Source organism: Tasmannia lanceolata, unplaced genomic scaffold (assembly GCF_043159265.1).
Source record: "Tasmannia lanceolata isolate RefF3 unplaced genomic scaffold, GAP_Taslan_0.1 ptg000015l, whole genome shotgun sequence".
Classification (NCBI taxonomy): Eukaryota; Viridiplantae; Streptophyta; class Magnoliopsida; order Canellales; family Winteraceae; genus Tasmannia; species Tasmannia lanceolata.
In genome coordinates, this window is record NW_027518692.1 from 50,626,534 (window position 1) to 50,649,457 (window position 22,924).

Genomic DNA, 22,924 nt, shown 5'->3' on the forward strand with positions numbered 1-22,924 from the left:
TTGGGTCGGGCTCAACCTGAACCCAATGGGTTCAACCTGATTTTGGCTCGGGTGGGGTTGGCATTTCCTCGGGTTGGGTTGGGTTAGGGTTGGGAAAAGCCAACCCGATTTAATTTCGGATTGGGTTAGAGTTGAGGCCTTGGCAACCCGAACCCGACCACCATCCTCTAATTTTATCTTGATTTTCTTTAGGTTACTGTATTTTTTTGTTAGGCCCTAGGTGAACCCGACCCCAACCCAACTAATTTCGGGTTAGATGGGTTGGGTTAGGGTTGAGAAATTTGGAGACGGGTTGGGTTAGGGTTGACAATCCTCAACCCGAGGCTCGGGTTGGGTTGGGTCAAGGTTGAGGAAATGCTAGCTCGGGTTGGGTTAGGGTTGGCCTCAACCCGAACCAACCCAACCCGAGTTGCCTTGCACCCCTATGTTTTAAGATCAAGAGAAAAAGGAAAGTAAAGAAATGGGAATCTATTTTCCTTTCCATCTCGTCTACATTACATGCATCCAAACGGACCATGAATAATCTTGTATTATGTCACCTATAAAGGTAAGTGATATATCCGCCCCTTTTGATTACTTGGGACACCTGCAGTAGTGTACGTAGCAATCAGACCCATTGAATCTTCCTAATGTGAAGTACATCAGTCTCTCTCTGAAGTCACGGATACACTGCTGCTGGTTGTCCCAAGTAATCAAAAGGGGCGGATACATCACTTTCCCCTTTTAAAATGGGCAGTAAAGTAGACTAGAGTACAAAAATCCGTCCATATTGAAGGAGAAAACCTTTTTACATTTGGGATCTACAACAAATCCAACGGTAGGATCTCACATATTTTAACATCAAGAGAAAAAGGAAAGTAAAGAAATGGGAATCTATTTTCATTTCCATCTCGTTCTATATGTTACATGCATCCAAATAGACCATTAATAATCTTGTATTATGTCACGTACAGAACGGACAGTAAAGTAGAACAAAGTACCAAAATCCGTCCATATTCAAGGAGAAAACCTTTTTACATTTGGGATCTACAACAAATCCGACGGTAGGATCTCACATATTTTAACATCAAGAGAAAAGGAAAGTAAAGAAATGGGAATCTATTTTCATTTCCATTTCGTTCTATATTACATGCATCCAAACCATGGTTTTAAATTTCGGTTTCGGCTAAAATTTCGGACTTATCCGAAACTGAAATTTCAGCCGAAATCCAGAAATTTCAGGTGAAATTTGGTATTGCCGCACGAAATCCCAGTTTTGTAGGATGAAATTTCGAACGAATTTCGGTTTCGGTACCATTTCGTGTCGTTCCTCACCGAAATCCAAAAGAATTTGATCGAAATTTAAAACCATGATTCAAACAGACCATGAATAATGTTGTATTATGTGACCTATAAGATGGGCAGTAAAGTAGAAGAGAGTACCAAAATCCGGCCGTCCATATTCAAGGAGAAAACCTTTTTTCATTTGAGATAATTCTTAATTATTATTATTTTTACCTAAATGATCCATACCATCCGATCAAACATTTTCAAAGATTAAAAAAGATATTACCAAAAAAAGAGCACACTGACGATTAAATCAGGGCCCATTAGTCTGTCTTATACAAGATGGGGCCCATTAGATCAATAGTCTTAATATATCAAATCGGGGCCCACAAAGAAAACGACTCGATTCATTGAATCTTAATTTTCCCTTTCCAAAAATAAAAAGCCTAATCGTTTTCGTCTTCTTGGTACGTGAGAGCGAGTATTAGGGTTATGGCACACCAGTCATTAGCCACGTGTCAGATATGATTACGCGGTAACAACTAATAGTGTCTCAAGCTCAATAAAAAGAATGTGGATGGATTCCCATCCAAATTCATTTCTCCCAAACCCTTTATATTTCTTCTTCTTTTCTCTTCAACTTGAGTTTTAAGAATAAGAAATCCAAATCCAAATCCAAGAAAGAGAGAAATAGAATGCAAGGGAATTCGAAGATTTCGGTTCTCTCTTTCCATGTTATTCACAAAGTTCCTTCCGGAGATTCTCCCTACGTTCGAGCTAAGCACGTTCAGGTACAAAAATAATTTTAAAAATAAATAAATTTCATTTCATGTTTAATTTCTTAATTTTTTTTCTGTTCTGATGTTTTGATTTGAATGGTATTTCGACGTGATTTTCGAAGATTTCTCGAATTTTGATGGTTTTTTTTCTTTTTGACGTTATTTAGTTTCTCTATGAATTTTTGGGAAATTTTAGATAAATTTATTGTATTTTTATCTTTTACTACTCTGATGATGTTTTTTTTTTTTTTCCTTTTATTTTGGTGGAACTGCAGAATTATGAATTTAGACGTAGGATACCGGGACTGCCCTATTTTAATAATAGCACGAACTCAGCTTGTCCTTTCTCTTTTTAGTTGGCTTGTGAGATCTTTTTGGGAACTGTGATAACCTTAAAAGACAGTTAGTGGAGTTATCAAAATATAGTTGTGCTGATATCATTTCCCTAATAAATTTATAGTTTATATTGCTTTTCCTTCCCTTTCCTTTTTTTTTTTTAATCTCATTCACGAATGTCTTTATTTCCAAGATTTTCGGATCATATCAAATCCCCCGATCCGTATTTTGTTTGGCCCGCTTGACTTCTTTATTTATTTATGTACAGTTTTACCCATTGTTTTGAGACTTAATAACGGACTAGATGATACCCATTTATTTATGAAGCTTTAAAATCGTGGAGTCCAATTGTTGTTGCACCAACATCGCTCATGGGTAGGTCAACTTCTGACAAAATTTAGGATTTCACTGATTCTTGAATGCAATTACAAGAGGATCATTGTGTGCTTATATACAGCACTTACATGATAAATATAGAATCAAATCAAGATAGTTATGGAGGGAAAGAATCATAATCAAATCTACTTTCTAATCTCTTTTGCTTGCCTTTTTGTCCTTTGCGTAATTTATCTAGTTGCTTCATTTAGCCAACTTACCTAATCTCCCACAAGAAGATCCAATGGTGAGATCTACACCTAATCCAACTGTGAATCTCACATATTCTAACATGCCCCCTCAAACATATATGGATTGAAAATCTATATACGTTTGAAAACAATAAAAAAATTCCCCAAATTACAAATGTAAATCAACCGATTTGATGCACATTTCCAAAAATCGATGGCGGAGATCCAATGAACATTGATAATGGTTGCCGAAGAAGATGCCGCTTGTTGATGTGTCACGAAGAGGACTTAAAAGTCAATAGATCATAGCCTCGATGGGACTAGATGATACTCAAGCCTTGATGGGAGAGTAGAAATGGGTCACTATGGACCAATGCCGAAATGGGCAAGAAATTGGTCCTTATAGATCAATGCCGGAATGAGCAAGAAATGGGTCCCTATAGACCAATGCCGGAATTGGCAAAAAATGGGCGACAATCAGCGACAAAGAATGGAGGCAATAAGTATTGGCGCTTATTGGCCATTGTAGAAACTTTGATGAGAAAATTGGACAATGCCAAAAACAGGAGTGTGCTAATATCAAATATGAAGGGCATGACTATCAAATTGAGGGTATACCTATTTTTTTTTAATCAGAAGAGATGGGTGCATGAATCAAACTATTGGAGTGTGAAATACCCAAAGAAAATACTAGAATTTGAATGAAAGGGCAGTTTTCATTTCATCCGAGAAAATTGCCAAATTAAAACAAGAGGGGTGCCTATACTTCAGACTTTAAAGAGGGGGGGGGGGGGGTATTTTATCCATTTAAGGGGGGAAAATGTCATTTCCCTTTTCTTATTACGGTATCAAACTACATTGAAATCTCCAACTAGAGCCCAAGGCTCCCTGATATTGAGAGAGAGAGAGAGAGAGAGAGAGAGAGAGAGAGAGAGAGAGAGAGAGAGTCTCCTCCATACTTCAGACTTCAGACCATAGATTACAGGAAGGAAGAAGCCTGACTAAAGAGCCAGACCCAAGTTCCTGCCAAGTAGGAGACGAAGAGAGGCTCAAAAACAACATGGAAGCTGGGCGATCTTTTTTACGGGATTTTTGTCCAAAAACCGGAAAAGGGAGGAAAGAGGATTACCGGATACCTTTTGAGTTGGGTTTTAACAATGTTAAATCCGGACCGCATGTGGAATCCTACAGCTATGACCATTGCGACGGATGGTTTTATCCTGCAACGCGACGTAGGTGAAACGGCCTCTATCAATTAATCTAGTATGGTGATATTGGCACTATTAAAATATTGGCACTTTAATAATAGCACAAAGTCAGGTTGTCTTTTCTTTTAAAATTGGCTTCTCAGAGCCTTTTGTGAACTATAATAACCTTTGACAGCTCTTTTAATCATAAAAGATAAGATTAATATTGGAACTACCATGCCAACATCAGTAGCCAAAATCTATTGCTTTTTAGAGGGGATTTCTGTTTTTGTATAGTTATACAAATATAGTATAGTTAGATTTAGATAGATTTTTTTGGGATGCTATGGTCCCTACTTTTTAAAGGGAGTGTTCTATAGGGGGGTAGAAATCCTTGGACAGGCTGTTTCTAAAATTGGCTATTCTGCTTGGTATCTTGAAATGATCTTGTGCACTGTTAACAAAATTTCTTCCGGTAATATTTTATTTTATCCTAGGACAAATTTTAAGGTGAACGGAAGATGAAAGGATAGAGAAAAGTCCCATCTTAAGAGCTTCACTTGTTGAAGCTTTAGATCCTGATATATATATATATATATATATATATATATATAAATTGACAAATATATTCATACCAACAAATTTTACAATGGGGACCAGTAGTCCCACCAGATTTACATAGTGTTAATTGTCCAGGAGCATTCTCCTTGGCCCAAAAAAAAGTCCATTACCCCTTACAATACCCAATAGCCTTAATTGTATTGAATCCAACAAAAATGCCATATTATGGGGCCCCCAAGTCAAGATCGTGACCAGCCACGTCACACCGACTTCTCCACCACAAAAAATCCCGCTCAAAAGCCCAAAGCTATCGTGCGCCCTCACCGTGCACGATAGCTAACCACCGAATAACATCGGATCTCCGACGGCCTCTACCTCGAACCACCACCAATCACCGCGGTCACCACCTCCAGTCCCACCTCCGTTTCCTCCACAGAAAACATCTCCGCTAGGGAGCCTCAACCACCACCACCGTCATCAAGATCCGGCAACCACCATTTCACTGACCACCACGCCCGTCCTCAGGCCACCACCCGTGATCTTGATTCCGGAGACCACAGCCTCCTACAGCCAAACCCATCAAACACATTGCTAATCTGGCAATCCACAGCCTCCAGTAATCCTCGGCCTGAAAAATACGATCGCTCCGCCTATAGCTGGCCTTCCACACCTCCGGATCCAGCAACCACGGCCTTTCATGGCCTCCGGCAACCTCTGTGGATTTCTTTGGCTCCAGATCCAGCATCACGGCCTCCACAGCTCCAAATCCGGCCTCCACGGCTTCAGATTAAGCCTCCACGGCCTCAGATCTGACCTCCACGGCTCAACTTTTGTCAGCAATGGGGAGAAACGAGAAAGAGAGGGCGAGACTCAAAAAAATACAGAGGAAGAGAGGGAGACGAGAAGGGGTCAGCAATGGGGAGAGACAAGAAAGAGAAGGCGAGGCTTAAAATTCAAGAGGAGACGAGTGAGAGAGAGGAGGAGACAAGAGAGAGAAGGAGACGAGCAAGAGAGAGAGAGAGAGAGAGAGAGAGAGAGAGGGGGGGGGGGGGGACTGCCTCCCTCCCTAGTGTTTCCATCGACCTAGGGAGGGAGCGCCACGAATCGCCTTTTTTTTCGCCTCTAGAATCGCCTTTCTTTTCAGTCTCGTCCCAACTCTATGATATTTGAAGCCTTTTTTCTCTCTCTTTCTCAACAAGTCTAAACTCTCTTGGAATATAAGGGTCCGGATATTGACATATTGTATTATTCTTTTTGTTTAGAAAAGTGGGATTTAACGGATCAATAATTCTGAGTTGTGGGTAATTGATGTTTTTGATGAATGGGATTTTCAGCTGGTGGATAAGGATCCGGAAGCAGCGATTGTGTTGTTCTGGAAGGCTATAAATGCGGGTGACAGAGTGGACAGCGCTCTTAAAGACATGGCGGTGGTTATGAAGCAGCAAGATAGGGCAGAGGAAGCCATTGAAGCCATTAAATCTTTCAGGGATCGCTGCTCCAAGCAAGCCCAGGAATCCCTGGACAATGTCCTCTTTGATCTTTACAAGGTTAGTCATATCCACAGACTCATAGTTGTGAAAGCAACCAATTACTAAAAGCTTAAGCCATTAGAGCTGGTGTTTTGGCCCCTCTTTTGGTGGGCTGTGCACGATTTTTAATATCAAGGAGTTGTTGGGTTTTGAACGAGGACCTGTCCTGGGAGCTATTCTCTGATACCATGTGAAACAACTAATTACTCCAAAAGCTTAAGTTGTTAGAGTTGGTGTTATTTACTCATTTATTTTTCAAATGCTCCCTCACGTGTGGCCCCTTTTTGGGTTGGCTGTGTACGTGGATTTTTAATATCAAGCAATTGTTGGGTTTTGAACCCAGGAACTGTTGTTGGGCAGTGGTTTTGGGGGGTGGGGGGACAATTGCTCTGGTACCATGTGAAACAACCAACTACTCCTAAAGCTTAAGCTGTTAGTGTGAGATCCCACATCGGAACGGGTGGGAAGTGATGGGCTGTATATATGTGACGTGCTTGGATTTCCTTGTGGACGCGTTTTAAAACCGGGCGGGCCAGTGGCCTTGAACGGACAATATCTACAAGTGGGGTCGGGTCATTACAATTATGGTATCAAAGCCGACCACGCCGTACCCCAGTGTGCCAGCGAGGACGCTGGGTCCCCAAGGGGGGTGGATTGTGAGATCCCACATCGGAACGGGTGGGAAGTGATGGGCTGTATATATGTGACGTGCTTGGATTTCCTTGTGGACGCGTTTTAAAACCGGGCGGGCCAGTGGCCTTGAACGGACAATATCTACAAGTGGGGTCGGGTCGTTACAGTTAGAGTTGGTGTTATTTAACCCTTTATACTCCAATAATAGTGATCATAATGAATGATGAACAAAAGCTGTGGATTTGGCAGAAATGTGGAAGAGTGGAGGAGCAGATAGAGCTGCTGAAGAGAAAACTGAGGATGATTTACCAAGGGGAGGTTTTCAATGGCAGGACCACAAAGACGGCCCGTTCGCGCGGCAAGAAATTCCAGGTCTCTATCAAGCAAGAGACATCCAGGATACTGGTAATTACATTCTTTAATCAATCATTTGCTAAGCTCTCTAATTATTTGTTACTTGGCTATTATTAGAATGAAGATAATCTGGCATGTGGAATATACTCCAAAATTCCAAATATAAAAAGGATGTAGGGTTTTTGTTTGTAGCAAGGATTGATTACTTTAGGAGCAATGATAGATACAAGGGAGCCCTTGCATAAAGAGCCACAAAAGGGCTCTTGATTGGATCCACGTCATTTTAAGTTACATTTTAAAATCGTTTGGAAAAAAGTAAAATCAGTTACATTTGATGACGTAGATCCATTCAAGAGCCCTTTTTTGGCTCTTTATGGAAGGGCTCCCTTGTATCTATCATTCCTCTTATTTTAGTTTAATCTTATCTGCGGATGGGAACTAAGGCGGCTTTGGAAGTCATTAACTATATCATTTATGAAACTATTATGACAGTCATTTTCAAATATTTTAAAAGGAATCCAAAGACGCACTCAGCTGGAATACCATTTATACACCCCCCATGTTCACTTCGTAGCTGTGTTTCAATATTAGCGTGGAAAGAGATTGTGTTAAATATCAGTGAGTATTAGCTACGACTATTCTTACATGTTCCAATGGGATTAGTATAGGGGGTAAAACTTAGTTTACCCTATATATTGGAATAACAGAAATTAATTCAAAGATAAACCAATATAGGCAGGATAAGTAGATCCCTATGAAATGTTCTATCCTAGAATATATGGATTACCCTATCATTATTTACGCCCACTCTCATCGGAGCACATCCTTGTAAAAAAGATGTCCTTATATCTAATGGAATAATTTCTCTGAGGAAAATGGCATGCGTTATGCGCAAACATAATTCATGTGAAAAATACATTTTTATGATTGGATTTATAGGCTAGAAATAGGGTTACTAAATAGCTATTGTGAAATTTGCATTTAAAAGGAATTTCCTAGCTAAAGGGAAACCTTACGTATAAGATATTTAAAGCTTAAACGCATATTGGGCTCCCCAAAAATGCAATTGGGCCCCTTAGGTTGATAAGTCTCATTAATATTATTAGTGAGACTTAAGTCTCCTTTCAATTGATTTTTTGTCTTTGTCCCACCCACGCGCACAGGCGCAGACACAATAGTTTGTTAACGAGTGCCCCGGGCCAGGCCGGGGGCGGTTGTTAAGGTGCATTGGAAATGTAAATCTACACTTTGTTTGAGAAAAAAGACTCAAAAGCCATGTAAAACTCTAGGGTTTTGTTAACGATTAAGGTGCATTGGAAATGATTTTTTACAATCATTTTACACACTGTTTGATAAAAGACTCATATTGTGTGAATTTATTATTAAAAGATATGTAAAAAGTCATGTCCAATGCACTTAGCGAAACCCAAACTCTTAATCCCTATGTAAATTTATACTAAAACTTATAATAATATTAGAGAAAACGGTTCCTACACATGTGTAGAGAGTTCTCTACACACTAGCTTAAAATACAGTGGGGGCCCACTTTGTTGGGTGATCCAAGCCATCTATTTTAAAGGCCCTCACATAGATAGGGTGTCTACAAAAAATCAGATCCATAGGATCATCCCAACCCTACGATTTGTGGTTGTAAAATGGATGTCTTTAAACCTTCACAAATTAGTCCATCTTTTGCCTCCACAGTTCGAATGGTTAGGATAATCCTATGGATCTGATTTTTTTGTGGACACCCTATCTATGTGAGGGCCTTAAAAATGAATGGTTTGGATCACCCAAACAATGTGGGCCCCCACTGTATTTTAAGCTAGTGTGTAGACATGTGTGTAGGAACCGTTTTCTCATAATATTATTAGTCTGACTTCGAAATTATTGGTTATTAAGTATTTGATTAAGTTAGTTTCTTGAAATTCTATCATTATTAGATGTTACTAATTTATAGACTCAATTATTAGAGGGCCTCCTCTACTTGGAAATTCACTTTATTGAATTGGTATTTTCATCTGCATTTTAGTCTTAGACTAAACTTCTTTGATTAGCTTTCAATAGCTTGTTGGGAATTATAGTATAAGGGGGAGTGTTGAAGTATAAATGGTGAAATAACACCAACTAACAACTTAAGCTTTTGGAGTAAACTGGTTGTCTCACCATATCTTTAGGGAAATGTTATCAGCACAACCCTATTATGATATTTGCACAACCCAGCTGGCCTTTTCTTCTTTAATTGGCCCGTGAGTGCTTTTTGGAAATGTAATAACCTTTTAATAGCTCTTTAAATACTAAAAGACAAGACATGTTAGTGAAAATATCAAAATATGGTTGTGCTGATATCATTTTCCTATCTTTAAATAAGATTTCTTAGTCATTTTCTTTTAAATCTGATTTCTTGGTCATTTTCCTAAAATTAACTCATCTCGAGTAACAGGGCAACCTGGGTTGGGCTTACATGCAGCAAGGAAACTACCCAGCGGCTGAGATGGTATACAGGAAAGCCCAGTTGATCGAGCCTGATGCTAACAAGGCTTGCAACCTGGGCCTATGCCTTATCAAGCAGGCCCATTTTGACGAGGCCCAATCTGTTCTCCAAGACGTTTTGAACAAGAGATTTCTGGGCTCTGACGATTGCAAATCACTGAGTCGGGCTGGGGAATTGCTGAGTGAACTCAAAACTCGGCAGTATGAACTCGAATCAAGTACACATCAACCAGGATTAAACTTAGAAGAGACTATCCTTGAAGGGCTGGATCTGTTCTTGAATGAATGGGCCCCGTTCCGGCCTAGGAGACTACCCATCTTTGAAGAGATTTCCCCTTTTAGAGATCAGATCGCTTGTTAATGTAATTTTTTGGTGTTGTGTGTGTGGGTGTTTTGTGGGTGGGGTTCTTGTAAATAATGGGGTTTGAGTTTGGTGTAGTTAGTTGTGGATAGAAATAAAAGATGGTGAAATTAATTCTTCCAATGAATATAATTGTATCAAGAGGAATGATGGAATGACTTTCGTTAATTAGCTGGCCTGGCCATATCGAGCTTAACATGCGGGTAGACTTTCTCTCCGGACCCGGCATGACATATGCAAAGGCGGGAGAAGGGCCCTTGAATAGATCCACATCAGAAGTGTAGAAATGGTTGGTGGGTAGGGGTGTAAACGAGTCGAGCCAGGCTCGGCTCGGCTCGGGCTCCAACCAGGCTCGGTCAAGCTCGGCCAGGCTCGCGAGCCTTACCGAGCTCGGGTTATATTAAGTTCACACCCCTCTTCTTCCCTGGACAGCCCTATCTAGTGTAATTTGACTACTTTTTTTACACTATGGGGGGTGGTCCAAGTAACAAATGGGGTTCCAAAAATGAAGTGACATATTTTGCCTCCCCCTTTCACTCCCTGGACAACCCTTTTAGTGTATATATTAATATATAATATATATATATTTAAATATATTAAATTCTTAACGAGCCTTAATGAGCCGAGCCGAGCCTGGCCTAAATCGGGCTCGGCTCGTTAAGCTTAACGAGCCTGGTGAGCCGGCCCGGCTCGGCTCGTTAAGGATTCGAGCCGAGCTCGAGCGAGCTTCAGAGCCTGAGCCAAAATTGACACCCTTATTGGTGGGAGAGAGATTTGAGATGGCTCTCAATGAGGAGAGAATGTGACGAGATTGATAAATGAAGAAAAAAAGAGGAATGCTAGACTGACAGGCGCCCTTGCAAAAAAACAGGTAAAAGGGCCCCCCCATTGGTCAATATCCATTTATAACAGTTATGATCGTAATTTTCTGTGCCACTGTAAATGGATATAGACCAACGGGGGCGCCCTTTTCCCCAGTTTTAAAAAAATTGGGATTTTTGTTTTCAGTGTTTTTCATCCGTCCCACGCTCTTCTCATTCAACACCTCCCACACCCCCCTTCATACTATTACTAGTGCCACTTTGCACCTCTCTAACACTTGAAAAAAATCATTTTCCAAAGAAAAATTGAAATAAATTTTATTAAGTATATACGATTGGCTCCTAACCAAAGATGGCCAGTCAGGTATCTAGTGAAAGACTCATTAGATTTGAATGACTAGTTGTGTACGGGAACTCTCCAACAACTAGATTTCCCGATCACTCCCCAGCAATTGAATATCTCCCCATCTTGCTACATGTAAAAGATGGGTAATCAAGATAAAAACTAGCTAGGACTGGTCGAGATAAACAGTCTAATGAAAAATCCAGCCGGATCTATTCTCGAAACTTTTCAATGGTATTAGAGCGGTTGTATTGGTACCGGAGCAAGCATTTCTACGAGCCACTTCTGCTGATTGTGAGGGCGCTTTCAAAACTAGGTTTCTCCATTAATATTTGCTGCCTAAGATATGTTGAAGAAAATGTTAGGAGGGGAAGATGAATCTTTGGTGGAGAGATGAAAGAAATGATACTTCAAGCGCGTTATTGATGTCGCTTTCCTTAACACAATATTCGTCCCACCATATGTTGATTTGATGTGCACCGTGTATTGAGACTTCCACCTCAAGATACAGTGAAGCCCCATAGGTAAAATATACTTATGCCTGTTGAGGTCATACACAAGCAGAAATAGACTTGCAATACAGACGGATTTTGTAAGTCAGTGAGATACTAGTTCTGGTTTCTGCCAAAAAGAAGAAGAAGATAATCAGAGATAAAACAACGAAAATATAATAAAATGAGAGAATAAAAAATCCAGGAGAGTGAAAGATGCTATAGAAACCAAAGTACGGTATTCAGAATTGAGTCTCGGATTTATTAAAAATGGTGTATTTCTGATCTATTTATAGACCTTGTGGGGCCTTTTCAAGTTCAATGCGCTCTTTCCTAGCACCCGATAAATTTGGGCTGCTAATATGACTGTTAGATTGAGCCAGATTGCGATTATATGGTCCAAATTTTCTTTCGTGGTGATTTGGCTGGTACAAAACTCTGTTCCAACCCCGTAATGGTTATTTGGACTGTTGGATCATGACTAGTCGAGATCATGCAGTTCAGATCATACCTGATTGAGCACCCATCGTTATCACGCGATCTTACGGTTCTGATTATACTCGATTGAGTCTAACTGTTGGGATACACCTGAGCACGATCCTGTGGTTCATATTGTAGCTACTAGGGGATCGATCATCATCAGATCACATTGATCGATCAAGATAATGATCATTGATCAACGGCTCACATCAAATTAGAAAAATGTAAACCCTCCAATAGCTCCTTATGAGGATGCGTACATGTGGAGTATGCCACTAATGCCCATGTCTCATTGGTCTCACCATTTCCAAAAGGTATTTGAAATTAAAACAAGAGGGAGGGATACTTATTAACCCCCTTTCACTTTTCTTATTTTCCAACATGAGACTAAACTTTTAGCCTTCTCACTTGCCTTTCAACTCCTCTTTCGAAAACACCCATTTTTCCAACTAAACCTTCTCTATTTTCAAAATTCTTTTATTTTGAAATCTCCAACAAATCTACGGGAGAATAGCAGGGTTGAGTGGTGTCCCCAAACAAGACACCACAAACACAGTGGTGTCTCTCTCAACACCCTCTCGGTCCGCCTTAAATCTGATTGGTTTTGATCAAAGCGGTATTAGATCCATGCGATATCAATATAACTGGAGAAGAGAGCTAGAGTTAGAAAGCTTGTTTAGGGTAGTTGGAGTTTTGCAATAACAAATTCATTATCTAAACCTTATGATTTTTAATGAAGGGCCCTTTTCCGGCTCCTTGCTAAGGGCTCCCTTGCATCTATCGTTGCTCTGGTTTGTAATATGGATAATTTATATCATGGACAGCTATGTAAGCATGTACCAACATACGAACGGTGTAGATCATCTGTTCATGTGGGCCTTTATTTTTAGCTCCACGTTAGGCCGCCCATGAGCCCCGTAGGCCGTAGGCATTGAGTATTTGTGTTTTGACTGAGCTTTCTTCTTTCCAAGAAACAAATCCCCAACCAAAAAAAAGGCCTAAAATCCAAATTTTCGTTCATGGCAAAAGAACCAGAAATCATGAGAGACAAGGATCAGATGAGAACATGGTCAAGGTCCATGAGATCCAAAGGCAAAACCCTAGCCCTAGTTCCTACCATGGGTTACCTCCACCAGGGCCATCTCTCCCTCATCCAAGAAGCCCAAAAACATTGCCAACTAACTATAGTTTCAATCTACATAAACCCTGGTCAGTTTGCTCCATCTGAAGATCTTTCAACATATCCTTCTGATTTTCAAGGAGATCTTGAGAAGTTGAAAAAAGTTGGGGTTGATGCTGTTTTTTGTCCTAAAAATCTATATGATTATGCAATTGATAGTAAAATCCCAAGTGGGTCTTATTCAGATTTGGGTTTTGATGGGACAGGTGAGAGAAAGGTGGGGTCTTGTGATGAAAATGGTGTTGAATTTGGGAAAGATGAGAAAAATCCAAGAGGGTCTTCGGGGGATTTGGGTTTTGAGGGTGGTGTGAAGGGGAAAGTGGTGTCTTGTGTTGAGGAGAAGGGGGATGGGAGATTGGGTCATGAGACTTGGGTTAGGGTTGAAAGATTGGAAAAGGGTTTGTGTGGAAATAGTAGGCCTGTTTTCTTTAGAGGGGTTGCTACTATTGTGGCTAAGCTGTTCAATATAGTGGAGCCTGATGTTGCTGTCTTTGGGAAGAAGGATTATCAGCAATGGCGTATCATTCGTCGAATGGTGAGGTTGCAATCACACTTCCTGAACAGTTCCTTAATTTCCTTTAGCGATTTTAGTCTTATCTTTATGTTATGGACTTCTGATTAAAGGTGGTTTTGGTTGGGCAATTTAGATTCGGGCTCTTTATACGAAAAGTGTTAACTTAGTGACAATATTAAGAATGACAATATCATAGAGAAGTTTTTGGATGAGAGTTATTGTTCCAATTTGACTTGGCATGCCTGTCTGAATAGTAGATTTTCTGTAGCATTAGGTTCTAATCGAAGGGAAATAATAGAGGTTGGGGCTCGTCATGCAGCATGTGGTCTCCATGAGGGGAAAGAGGGATAGCTGGGTATAGAGGGAAGAGGCTGATCTCAGCCAAGTTAAATAGAGAGAGAAGAATAGGGAATCAAAAACTAGAAAGAGATCAAGATCAAGTAAAAATGAGAGATAAGGTTAGAAAGGGGAGCGGTTATGAATCCAACCTAGGGGGAAACAGTTTATGAAGCCAATTGAGGGAGAATGGTTTATGAACCCAACCTAGGGGGAATGGTTTGGAACTTAAACAATGGGCGTGAAGCAAAAAGGAGGGGGAACAGGAGAGGCAAAAGTGCAGGTCCCCATACTCAACTTTTTTTTTTTTGAATGGTAGGTCCCCATACTCAGCTGATAGGTTAAAAAATGTATTAAAAGGGTTTTAAGGGTTTAGCCAATAGAAAATAAGAACTAAATAAAAGGCTAGAAAATGTGGGTTTAAAAAAATAAAAGGGCCATGGAAAATGGGGTAAGGTGGGCCGTATGCTAATGTAGACATCCCCCACATCTATGCTAAATAAAATGCTAATAAATCAGATATACCTAAATGAGAAATAACAAATGTCCAATAGTCTCATAAAAAACTAAATCTAACGGCCAAGATGATGGATGGATGACATCATATGTGCAAAAAGGTTTTAAGGTATCATTATTTGCAATTTATGGTTATAATAGTTTTAGAAACAGTATTACCAATGGCTTCCAAAGAAGCCTTAATGTCCCCTTTGCAAATAGCATAAAATAATTCTATTTGCAAATGAGGACTGATCTCGATGGAATCCAAAGAGGCCCCCTTTTTTTTTTTTGAATGGTTCATCCAAAGAGGCCCTTAAGCATTTGTGTTTTGAGTGTCTAGTTGATTTTGCAAAACCCATTTTGCATCCTCTCTTTTTTCAGGAGAGAAATGCCACCTACGCATTGACTTTAAAGGTTTTCAATTAATACCCTTAATCATTGCATAGGTAGCACTGCTCTCACGAAAAAGAGGGGCTGTGAAAATGGGTGTTGCGAAATCGGATAGACACTCTTTATCTTTTACTTGCAAACTCTATATCTAGGATTGTTGATTGTAAGGTTGTTTCAAGTGGCAGCAATATATCAGTTAATTCACAAATATACTTATTTGTTGACAACTATTTTCAGGTTCGTGACCTTGATTTTGGCATAAATGTTATCGGTTCAGAAATAGTACGCGATGTTGATGGCCTTGCCATGAGCTCACGCAACGTACACCTCTTACCTGAAGAGAGGGATAAGGTTTGCCTAGTACTTCGTGGCTAGTTGATATTTCCATTCTTTCGTGTTGCACTTGGATAGTGGAAGTAGTTTTCCTGTTTTAGGAATGGAAACAACTTGATACATTAACAACAGTGCCAATTATGCCATTTTCCATGTAATATTCCCGTGTTCTTCCGTCTTCGTACAATTTTGTGGGATATACCATGCTTGCAATCAACCTTAAACTGTTCTATCTTAACCAGTGATTAAACTCGTTTGTCATCATCAAACTCCTTAACTTCAGCAATGCATGTTTTCTCTTTTCTCTTTTTTTTTATTGAAAGCTAATGCATGTTTTCTCATCCTTAATATATTGTTCAAGCTAAAGTGTTCTTGAAATGTTTATGTCAATGGCCTACAATTGCCAACGTTTAAACTTAAATTCAACATCAATGATCTTAAATATGATGAAACTTCGCCAATGAATGTGATTTTTTTGTCCAAGCCTCATCCACAATAGTCATCTATTGGTAGGTCCGTTCGTAACCCATACATAGCCAAATGTACTGTAGTGGAGCTGGATCCAGTTGGACCTAAAACTATATATATATATATAAAGATGAAGAATGGAAAAGGGAGCACACTGAATATGTAGCTCTCATACTAATTGACGTAAGACAGCCAACTAGAACTAATATCCAAGGCTTGAATTAATTGGGTCAATGGGAATAAATATGCACTGTGGAATTCAATTGATTTGTTGTGCACATATGAAGGACTGGTGATGTGTAAAGTGGGTTGTAAAGGTGGTGTAAATTATCTGCAGTATAAGTTTAGTGTCTGGTTTAGGTTTAAGACTAATTTGGAGGGCGATTAGTAGTATTCTAGGATAAATTAAACATGCACGGAGACTGTTGGGTGCAAGGACAAGGTATAGGATGACTAAGACTCAATAAAAATGGGCTGTAAAGTGATTAACAGGTTATAAGGGGACTGTTTACAGCTTTTAAAGTGTCTAGACAATTCATAAGATGGATTACACAGATTGGTTTTGGTGACAGGTAGGGATTTTAATGGATGGGTAGAAATTTAGGATGGGAAAGAGGGGGGGCTGGGTATGTTCAGGTGGGCAGCAGGTATTAAACCTGCAGATTTTATAGACTGCTGGTGTTATTATGGCTGCAGGGTATGAATCATGGTAAAAAACTAAGTAGGATTGTTCGATGAGGAGCAAGGACTGATTGTTGTGGGTATAATGGTAGGAGTAAAGGCCTCGGAAAATAGATCAGAGAAAAGAAATAAGGAAAGAGGGAGATAGAGAACAGAATAAAATAAAAGTATAGGGATGAGAAACTGATTTGGAGTCACACCAGGGTTCTCCTAGACATCAGACCTTAGAATATGAAGGATCACACTTCAGAAAAGACATCACACTCAATCAATATAAGAAAGCATCAATTTTCATTCATATTCAAATGTTTTCAGCCCAATAGGCCTTTCATAGTTATACGCTATGCAGACCATATGAAAGTTGAAAAAAAAAAGTCTCATAACCCTTGTTGCGAAACAACTCTTAGTCTAATTAAGGCCTATTATAGTTAAACCACTAACTCTTCTTTGAAATGAAACTTTACATGGAGTCATGGACTCTCCTTAATACAAGTACGACTCTTCAAATCCATTAGGACATTTAACTCATTGTGGAAACTAGTCGCTTCGAGTCTCACAAATACATGGAGTCATGGACGCTGTTCGTGAGCTCGGGCTCATATAAGCTTATATTTTGATATGTGGGATTGATATATGCACGGCCATATTTTGATAATAGGACGAATCACCTTGTTTTACACTTTTCTAATTGATTGTTGAGAGCTTTTTGGGAATTGTAATAGCTTTTGACACCTGGTTCAAAAAGTGTAAAAGAAGGTGATTTGTCCCATTATCAAAAAATGGTTGTGCAGATATCAGTCCTATATATACACATAAGGGACTGATAAATTTGCCCGTTTAACTCTCCTTCGCCTGGCCTTTACCAGTTGTAAGCTTCACATTTGGTATAGTCCATTCTTTCTCTCTCTTTCCTCAACTCTTGCGCACGCCCAATGCTCACAACTCACAATTAGTATAGTCCTTCTCTCTCCTGAATTCTCACACCCAACCTACTTGGTTTTTCTCACCACCTACGCCCCTCTTTTTCCTCAATTGGTATACCTTGCCCTTTTGTTTTCTCTGGAAGAAGATGATAGAGTGGCGAAACTCCTCTCTGGTTTTGGAGAAGTACACACTTAGGAGAAATGATTGTAGAAAACCCAATTCAGCATCGCGTTGTGTATTCAGAAAAACTAGCATTGACCTCTCAAGTGATGTTTGATATGTTCAGACATTAGAAGGAGATTTTATTTTGTGTTGTTGTATGGGATATCTGCAATCAATCTTGCCATTTCTTCCAAAAGCAAAAAATATGTGGTCGGTTTCTAGGAGTCTTCAAGAGGACAGCGTGTGTTTCACACCATGGAAGATTCATGGAATTGGGGTTGGGGCTGCAAAATTCCGTAAGAAATGCTCAATTAAGAAGATACTGCAGCGGAAACCAGTCACTATAGTTGTGAAATTCAGGTTTCAAAACAGCTTTTTTCCTTGAAAAATTTCTAATCATTGACTACATGGGCTCATGATGGCCACGATAAATCCACGATCGCTTTAACAGAGAATCCCTATATATGAAAATGAGTTGATGAATCTCTTTGATTTAGATTAATTCTATCTAGAAAAGAAAATCATTGATTGATTTTCACCACCAATCTACGAAATATATGATGATGAAGAAGACGTCGAAAAACCCAATGAATTTATCAAAAATACAATGCGATGATTTTTGCAACCAATCTATGAAATATGATGATGAAGAAGACGTCAAAAAACCCATAGAATTTATCAAAAAATGCAGTCAAGCGGCCATGAAAATTGCCTATGGGTTGACTGGTGAGCCCGGATTGGAGAATGATGCTGCCGCTAAAGAAGAAGCAAAATAGGGCCTGAAATTTGTCACCACTGACCAGTCAGTGGTCCCGGATCTATTTCTGGCATCGAATGGTATAGGATCGGTACAAATTCAATTTGTTTAAATATGAATTCCATAAATTTCCAACAAGTCGTTTTTTAAAACAAATTCTGATGGTAGAGTCGGAGGACCTGAATTTGTCACCACCTTCCAGTCAGTGGTCCCGGATCTATTTCTCGCATCTCGGATCGGTACTAATTCAATTTGTTTAAATATGTCTTCCGTATATTTCCAACGTCATTTTTTAACAAACTCTGATGGTAGAGTCATGAGATGCAATTATTTTTCTAAGCATGTTCTTGTTTGGAATTTATACCCGAACGCACACACACACACACACATGTATATAGTTAGAAATTGGAAATTTTACAGCAGATAGAGGGCTGTAACTAAACTGAAATTATGCATTTGGGAATCTTTGTGCCTGGTATAATGCTTTTCTTGTTTAATAAATTTTTGTTACTTTATAAAAAAAATAACAAAAAACCCTCTCCTAGAGGAAGCTTTACCTATTAAGAGTTCTAGAAAGTCTTATTTCGTGGCATTGTTCTTAATTCTTCCAACAGTAGGAGTTTCTTTAATCTGGAGCCATAAACAATCATGTATGCTCTTGTGTAGGCCCTATCCATCAACAAGGCACTGTCAAAAGCTAAATTTTCTGCACAAAATGGACAAATTTCTTGCAAAGAATTGAGGCATTCAGTTGTCCAAGCAATATTTGAAGCTGGCGGTAGAGTTGACTATGCTGAGGTAAGATCCTGAAAAACCTCACCTTTCCTTTTCTCATTTCATCCAACTGTATAGAAAAGCTGAAAAGTGATTACAAGTTCTCTCTGTTAGAAAGATTAATACAGCCATGATAATGAACACTGATGGACCAACAATGTAATGAAGATTACTAAACATTGTACATAGTGCTCTGATACCATGTTCTCTGTTATGTTCCTAGCTATCAAGTATTTCCTCACTGTTTCTACCCAAGTTGTTTTCAGTCTGCCCCTACCTCTTTTTACTCCATCAACTTGCCTGCATTGTCGACTTTTGAAAAAATCATTGATGCAGTAATAGTTGTGGGACCAGCATGGTATAACAGTATAAACATGGCATGACATAGCTTTTCTGAGATATGGCTAGATTTGATGTTTCGAGACAGGTCTAAGGTCTCTTGAAGTAAAATTACTAAGCAATTTGTTCTACATATCTCACTGAACATAAGCACATATTTAAAGTTTTTAATATCATTTGTTTCAAAGAAACATTTATAATAGGTGATCTCTACACCGACTTTTGAACCTCAACCCACTCCCACTACAGTTCCTTTGTGCAACCAAGTGTCATCTTCAACCCCTAACTTCCACCTTCCTTCGAGGTGTGGATTATCTTGGTTTGATCATTAAAATTGTTTTGCCAGGTGATCTCTACACCCTCCCACTTTTGAACCATGACCCACTCCCACTACAAGTCCTTTGTGCAACTAAGTGTCACCTTCAACCTCTAACCTCCACCTTCCTTTGAGGTAAGGATTATCTTGGTTTGCTCATTAAAAAAAATTACCAAGCTCCTTCCCAACAATCGTGACAGGATGAAAGGCGAAGTTGAAGTTAGGGTTTATGCTATAGCCTATTGGAGAAAAGTGAAGAAGAATAAAGAGATAAAGGGAAATTCGTATGGTGTGTCTTAACCCGCGAAAAACCATATAAATTCAGAAACAATTTAAAGAAATTACAAAAAATGACACGAGTGACTTCATGAGTGATAGGCCCCATCTACATAATATAATCACTAATGATTCATGTGATAGGCCCCTCAACTCTGGAACTTTAATGTTCAATTCACACAACAAAATATGTATCCACAAAATCTCGCACACCCCATGTGTCACAAACTACATCTCTGTACTCAATTTGGCAAGTATTCTATGCTTCTTACTTTTCCAGCTGACCAAATTACCCCTAACAAATGAATTGCCAGAAGTAGACCTGTGATAAGTGATTGAACCTTCCGAATGCGCATCAGTTGTGCGACTATGGTTACCAAACAGTAACCCTTACCAAGTGAGGCTTGCAGATACCTGAGAAGTATACCCGTCTTCTTCATTCAACATGTGATTTGATTCTATGAGTGTCAACTAGCTTAGAACCAAGCATATTTCGGTGTTTCCCAATGGGAGAAGATAAATTACACAAGCTTTCAAAAGCGTTGATCCTTGGTTCTGATACGAAGTTGAAGTTGGGGTTTATGCTATAGTTGAAGGCATAAACATAAATATATTACTTGAAGAAATTACAAAAAATACCACCCGTAAGTGACATAGTTGATTAGCCCCATCTAAATGATATGATCACTAGTAATTCATGTGATAGGGCCCTTGACAACATGAAAATGACTAATGAACATAATGAAATAACTAATGCAGCTCTCAATAGGGCCTATGATCACAGTAGTCCAAAGTCACAACAACCCCCCAGGTGCATTTATCCAAGTTTATTAATCCACTCCCACTAACACTTACACCAAAGATTACTCATCATGAAAGCTTTTCTAAATCCTGGAGTCCCAGGATATGTTACAACTTACAAGTACACTCGACATTTTAGAAATAGCCACGCTGGACACATGGGGACAAACATCAATATGTCTATACAGAAACTGAGTCTTTTTTCTTCTTTTTAGGTATTACTAGTATATAATTTATTTTAGTTCTAATATATTTTATCTGGGTAGATTTCTTTACATCTTAATGTTCTTCGTCAACTAATGCCTATATTACATACAGCTCAACTGTCATACCCATAGAACTGCGTTCGTCGTCATCCTTGCTTTTGGGTGCTGTTCCCCCGTCTCCACTTTTGAGCGAACATGAAATTGCATTCTTTGATGAAGATCTTCTTTAGCATTAGTAATTATATTCAAAGGGCATATTTGTATTGTGATGATCCTTCTTGACATAATTCAGGCTTTCCTCTCATTTTCTAATGCATATCATTCTTAATTTTTCCAATGTAGCAACATTAGTCTTAGCTTATACATTGACAGTTTGTCATGCACCAGTGTTGTATTTTATTTTATTTTTAGGGATCATATTGGACATGTTTCTTTTTTTTTTTTTCTCTAAAAAAGTTTTTGCATCTGTTGGTAACCAAATAAAAAGTGAGAGAATTAAATGTTCTCTTTCCTCTGGTATGCAGATTGTGGACCAGGAAAGTCTGAAACCAGTAGAAGAGATCAAAAGCCCTGTGGTGTTTTCTGTCGCTGCATGGTTTGGAAAGGTTAGGCTGATAGATAATATGGAGATCAATGTATGAAATATTATCCTTTTATGGTGAAGGTCCAAGTAATTGTATTATTTTTTATTAAATTTTTTTTTCTATGTTTTATTTAAAGGAATGTTTGTCGATGCTCCTTGTTGTTTGAGTAGTTAAGCTTCTGATACTTTTTTTCATGTGGTAATAAAGAAGTTGACAAAGTCGAGTATCGAGAAAACTAGTATATTGATCTCTCTTTGTAATATATTTTCTGTTATTTTAGAGCGCGTTTTCTTTCATCAGAAAATGGGGCGATGATCCCCCGCCACACGCACGTATGCGCCCTTCGGTACCGGTTTCGGACCCCACCGACTGAAATTTTGGCCGAAATCCGGCGAAACCAGATAAACAATATTTTATTTGATTTTCGGTAATTTCGGTAGAAATTTCAGTAAAATATTAATTTAATTTTAAAAAAAAATAGGTTTTTGGGTGAAATTTCGGACGAAATAAAATATCGTTTCGGGTATTAGTGATTTCGGTGTCGGTCTCTACCGAAATCCGAAATTTCGGATATTGGTCGAAATTTAAAACCATGCTTACAGGGACCTTTGAGTTATAATGATATAACTTAAATTTAGGGAACTGATATGGGGGCAACCATTTTTTGATATTTTGCACCAGCCCATCATGTTTTTATTATTTAAATCTCTGTGAAAGGTTATTACAGTTCCCAAAGGGGTGTCAATGGACCATCCGAAGGCAGGATCTAGACACATTACTAGGATGAATTGACAAGTTCCTGGACCCTATTTTAGGATCCATAATTATTAATGATCCGATCCAGACAAGTAACAAAAGCCCATGGGGCAGTCCAAAATCTATTTTTGATGAGAAATTATATGATGAAAGGTGATATAAACATGTAGAGTGGTACGACAGTCATACCACCCTTGATATTTGATCCAACAGCAGCTCCTCAAAAAATGAGCTGCTGTTGGATCAAATATCAGGAATGGGATGATGGGTACGTGTTTATACGGCCATTCATTATATAATTTTTCCTGATTTTATTAAATTATTTTACGAAAATGCCCTCTGATTTTGTCTTTAAGTATCATTTGAGGGTATTTTTGTAAAAATAAGCAATGTGCAGTTTTTCATTCTTAATTTCTGTATTTTTTCAGT

The 22,924-nt window shown here is 38.9% G+C and overlaps 2 protein-coding genes across 2 annotated transcripts; both read left to right on the forward strand.

Annotated features, from left to right (window-relative positions):
* Positions 1 to 1,846: 1,846 nt before the first annotated feature.
* LOC143892235 (protein SULFUR DEFICIENCY-INDUCED 2-like) lies at positions 1,847 to 10,220 on the forward strand. The gene is made up of 4 exons (XM_077396699.1): positions 1,847 to 2,057; positions 6,030 to 6,242; positions 7,107 to 7,262; positions 9,655 to 10,220. Exons 1-4 carry the CDS (start codon positions 1,962 to 1,964, stop codon positions 10,063 to 10,065), a joined length of 876 nt encoding a protein of 291 aa, XP_077252814.1. The 5' UTR covers positions 1,847 to 1,961; the 3' UTR covers positions 10,066 to 10,220.
* A 2,732-nt stretch (positions 10,221 to 12,952) lies between these two features.
* On the forward strand, positions 12,953 to 22,018 carry PANC (pantoate-beta-alanine ligase). Its single transcript, XM_077396700.1, has 4 exons — positions 12,953 to 13,915; positions 15,356 to 15,469; positions 19,110 to 19,241; positions 21,680 to 22,018. Exons 1-4 carry the CDS (start codon positions 13,220 to 13,222, stop codon positions 21,794 to 21,796), a joined length of 1,059 nt encoding a protein of 352 aa, XP_077252815.1. The 5' UTR covers positions 12,953 to 13,219; the 3' UTR covers positions 21,797 to 22,018.
* The last annotated feature ends 906 nt before the right edge of the window (positions 22,019 to 22,924 follow it).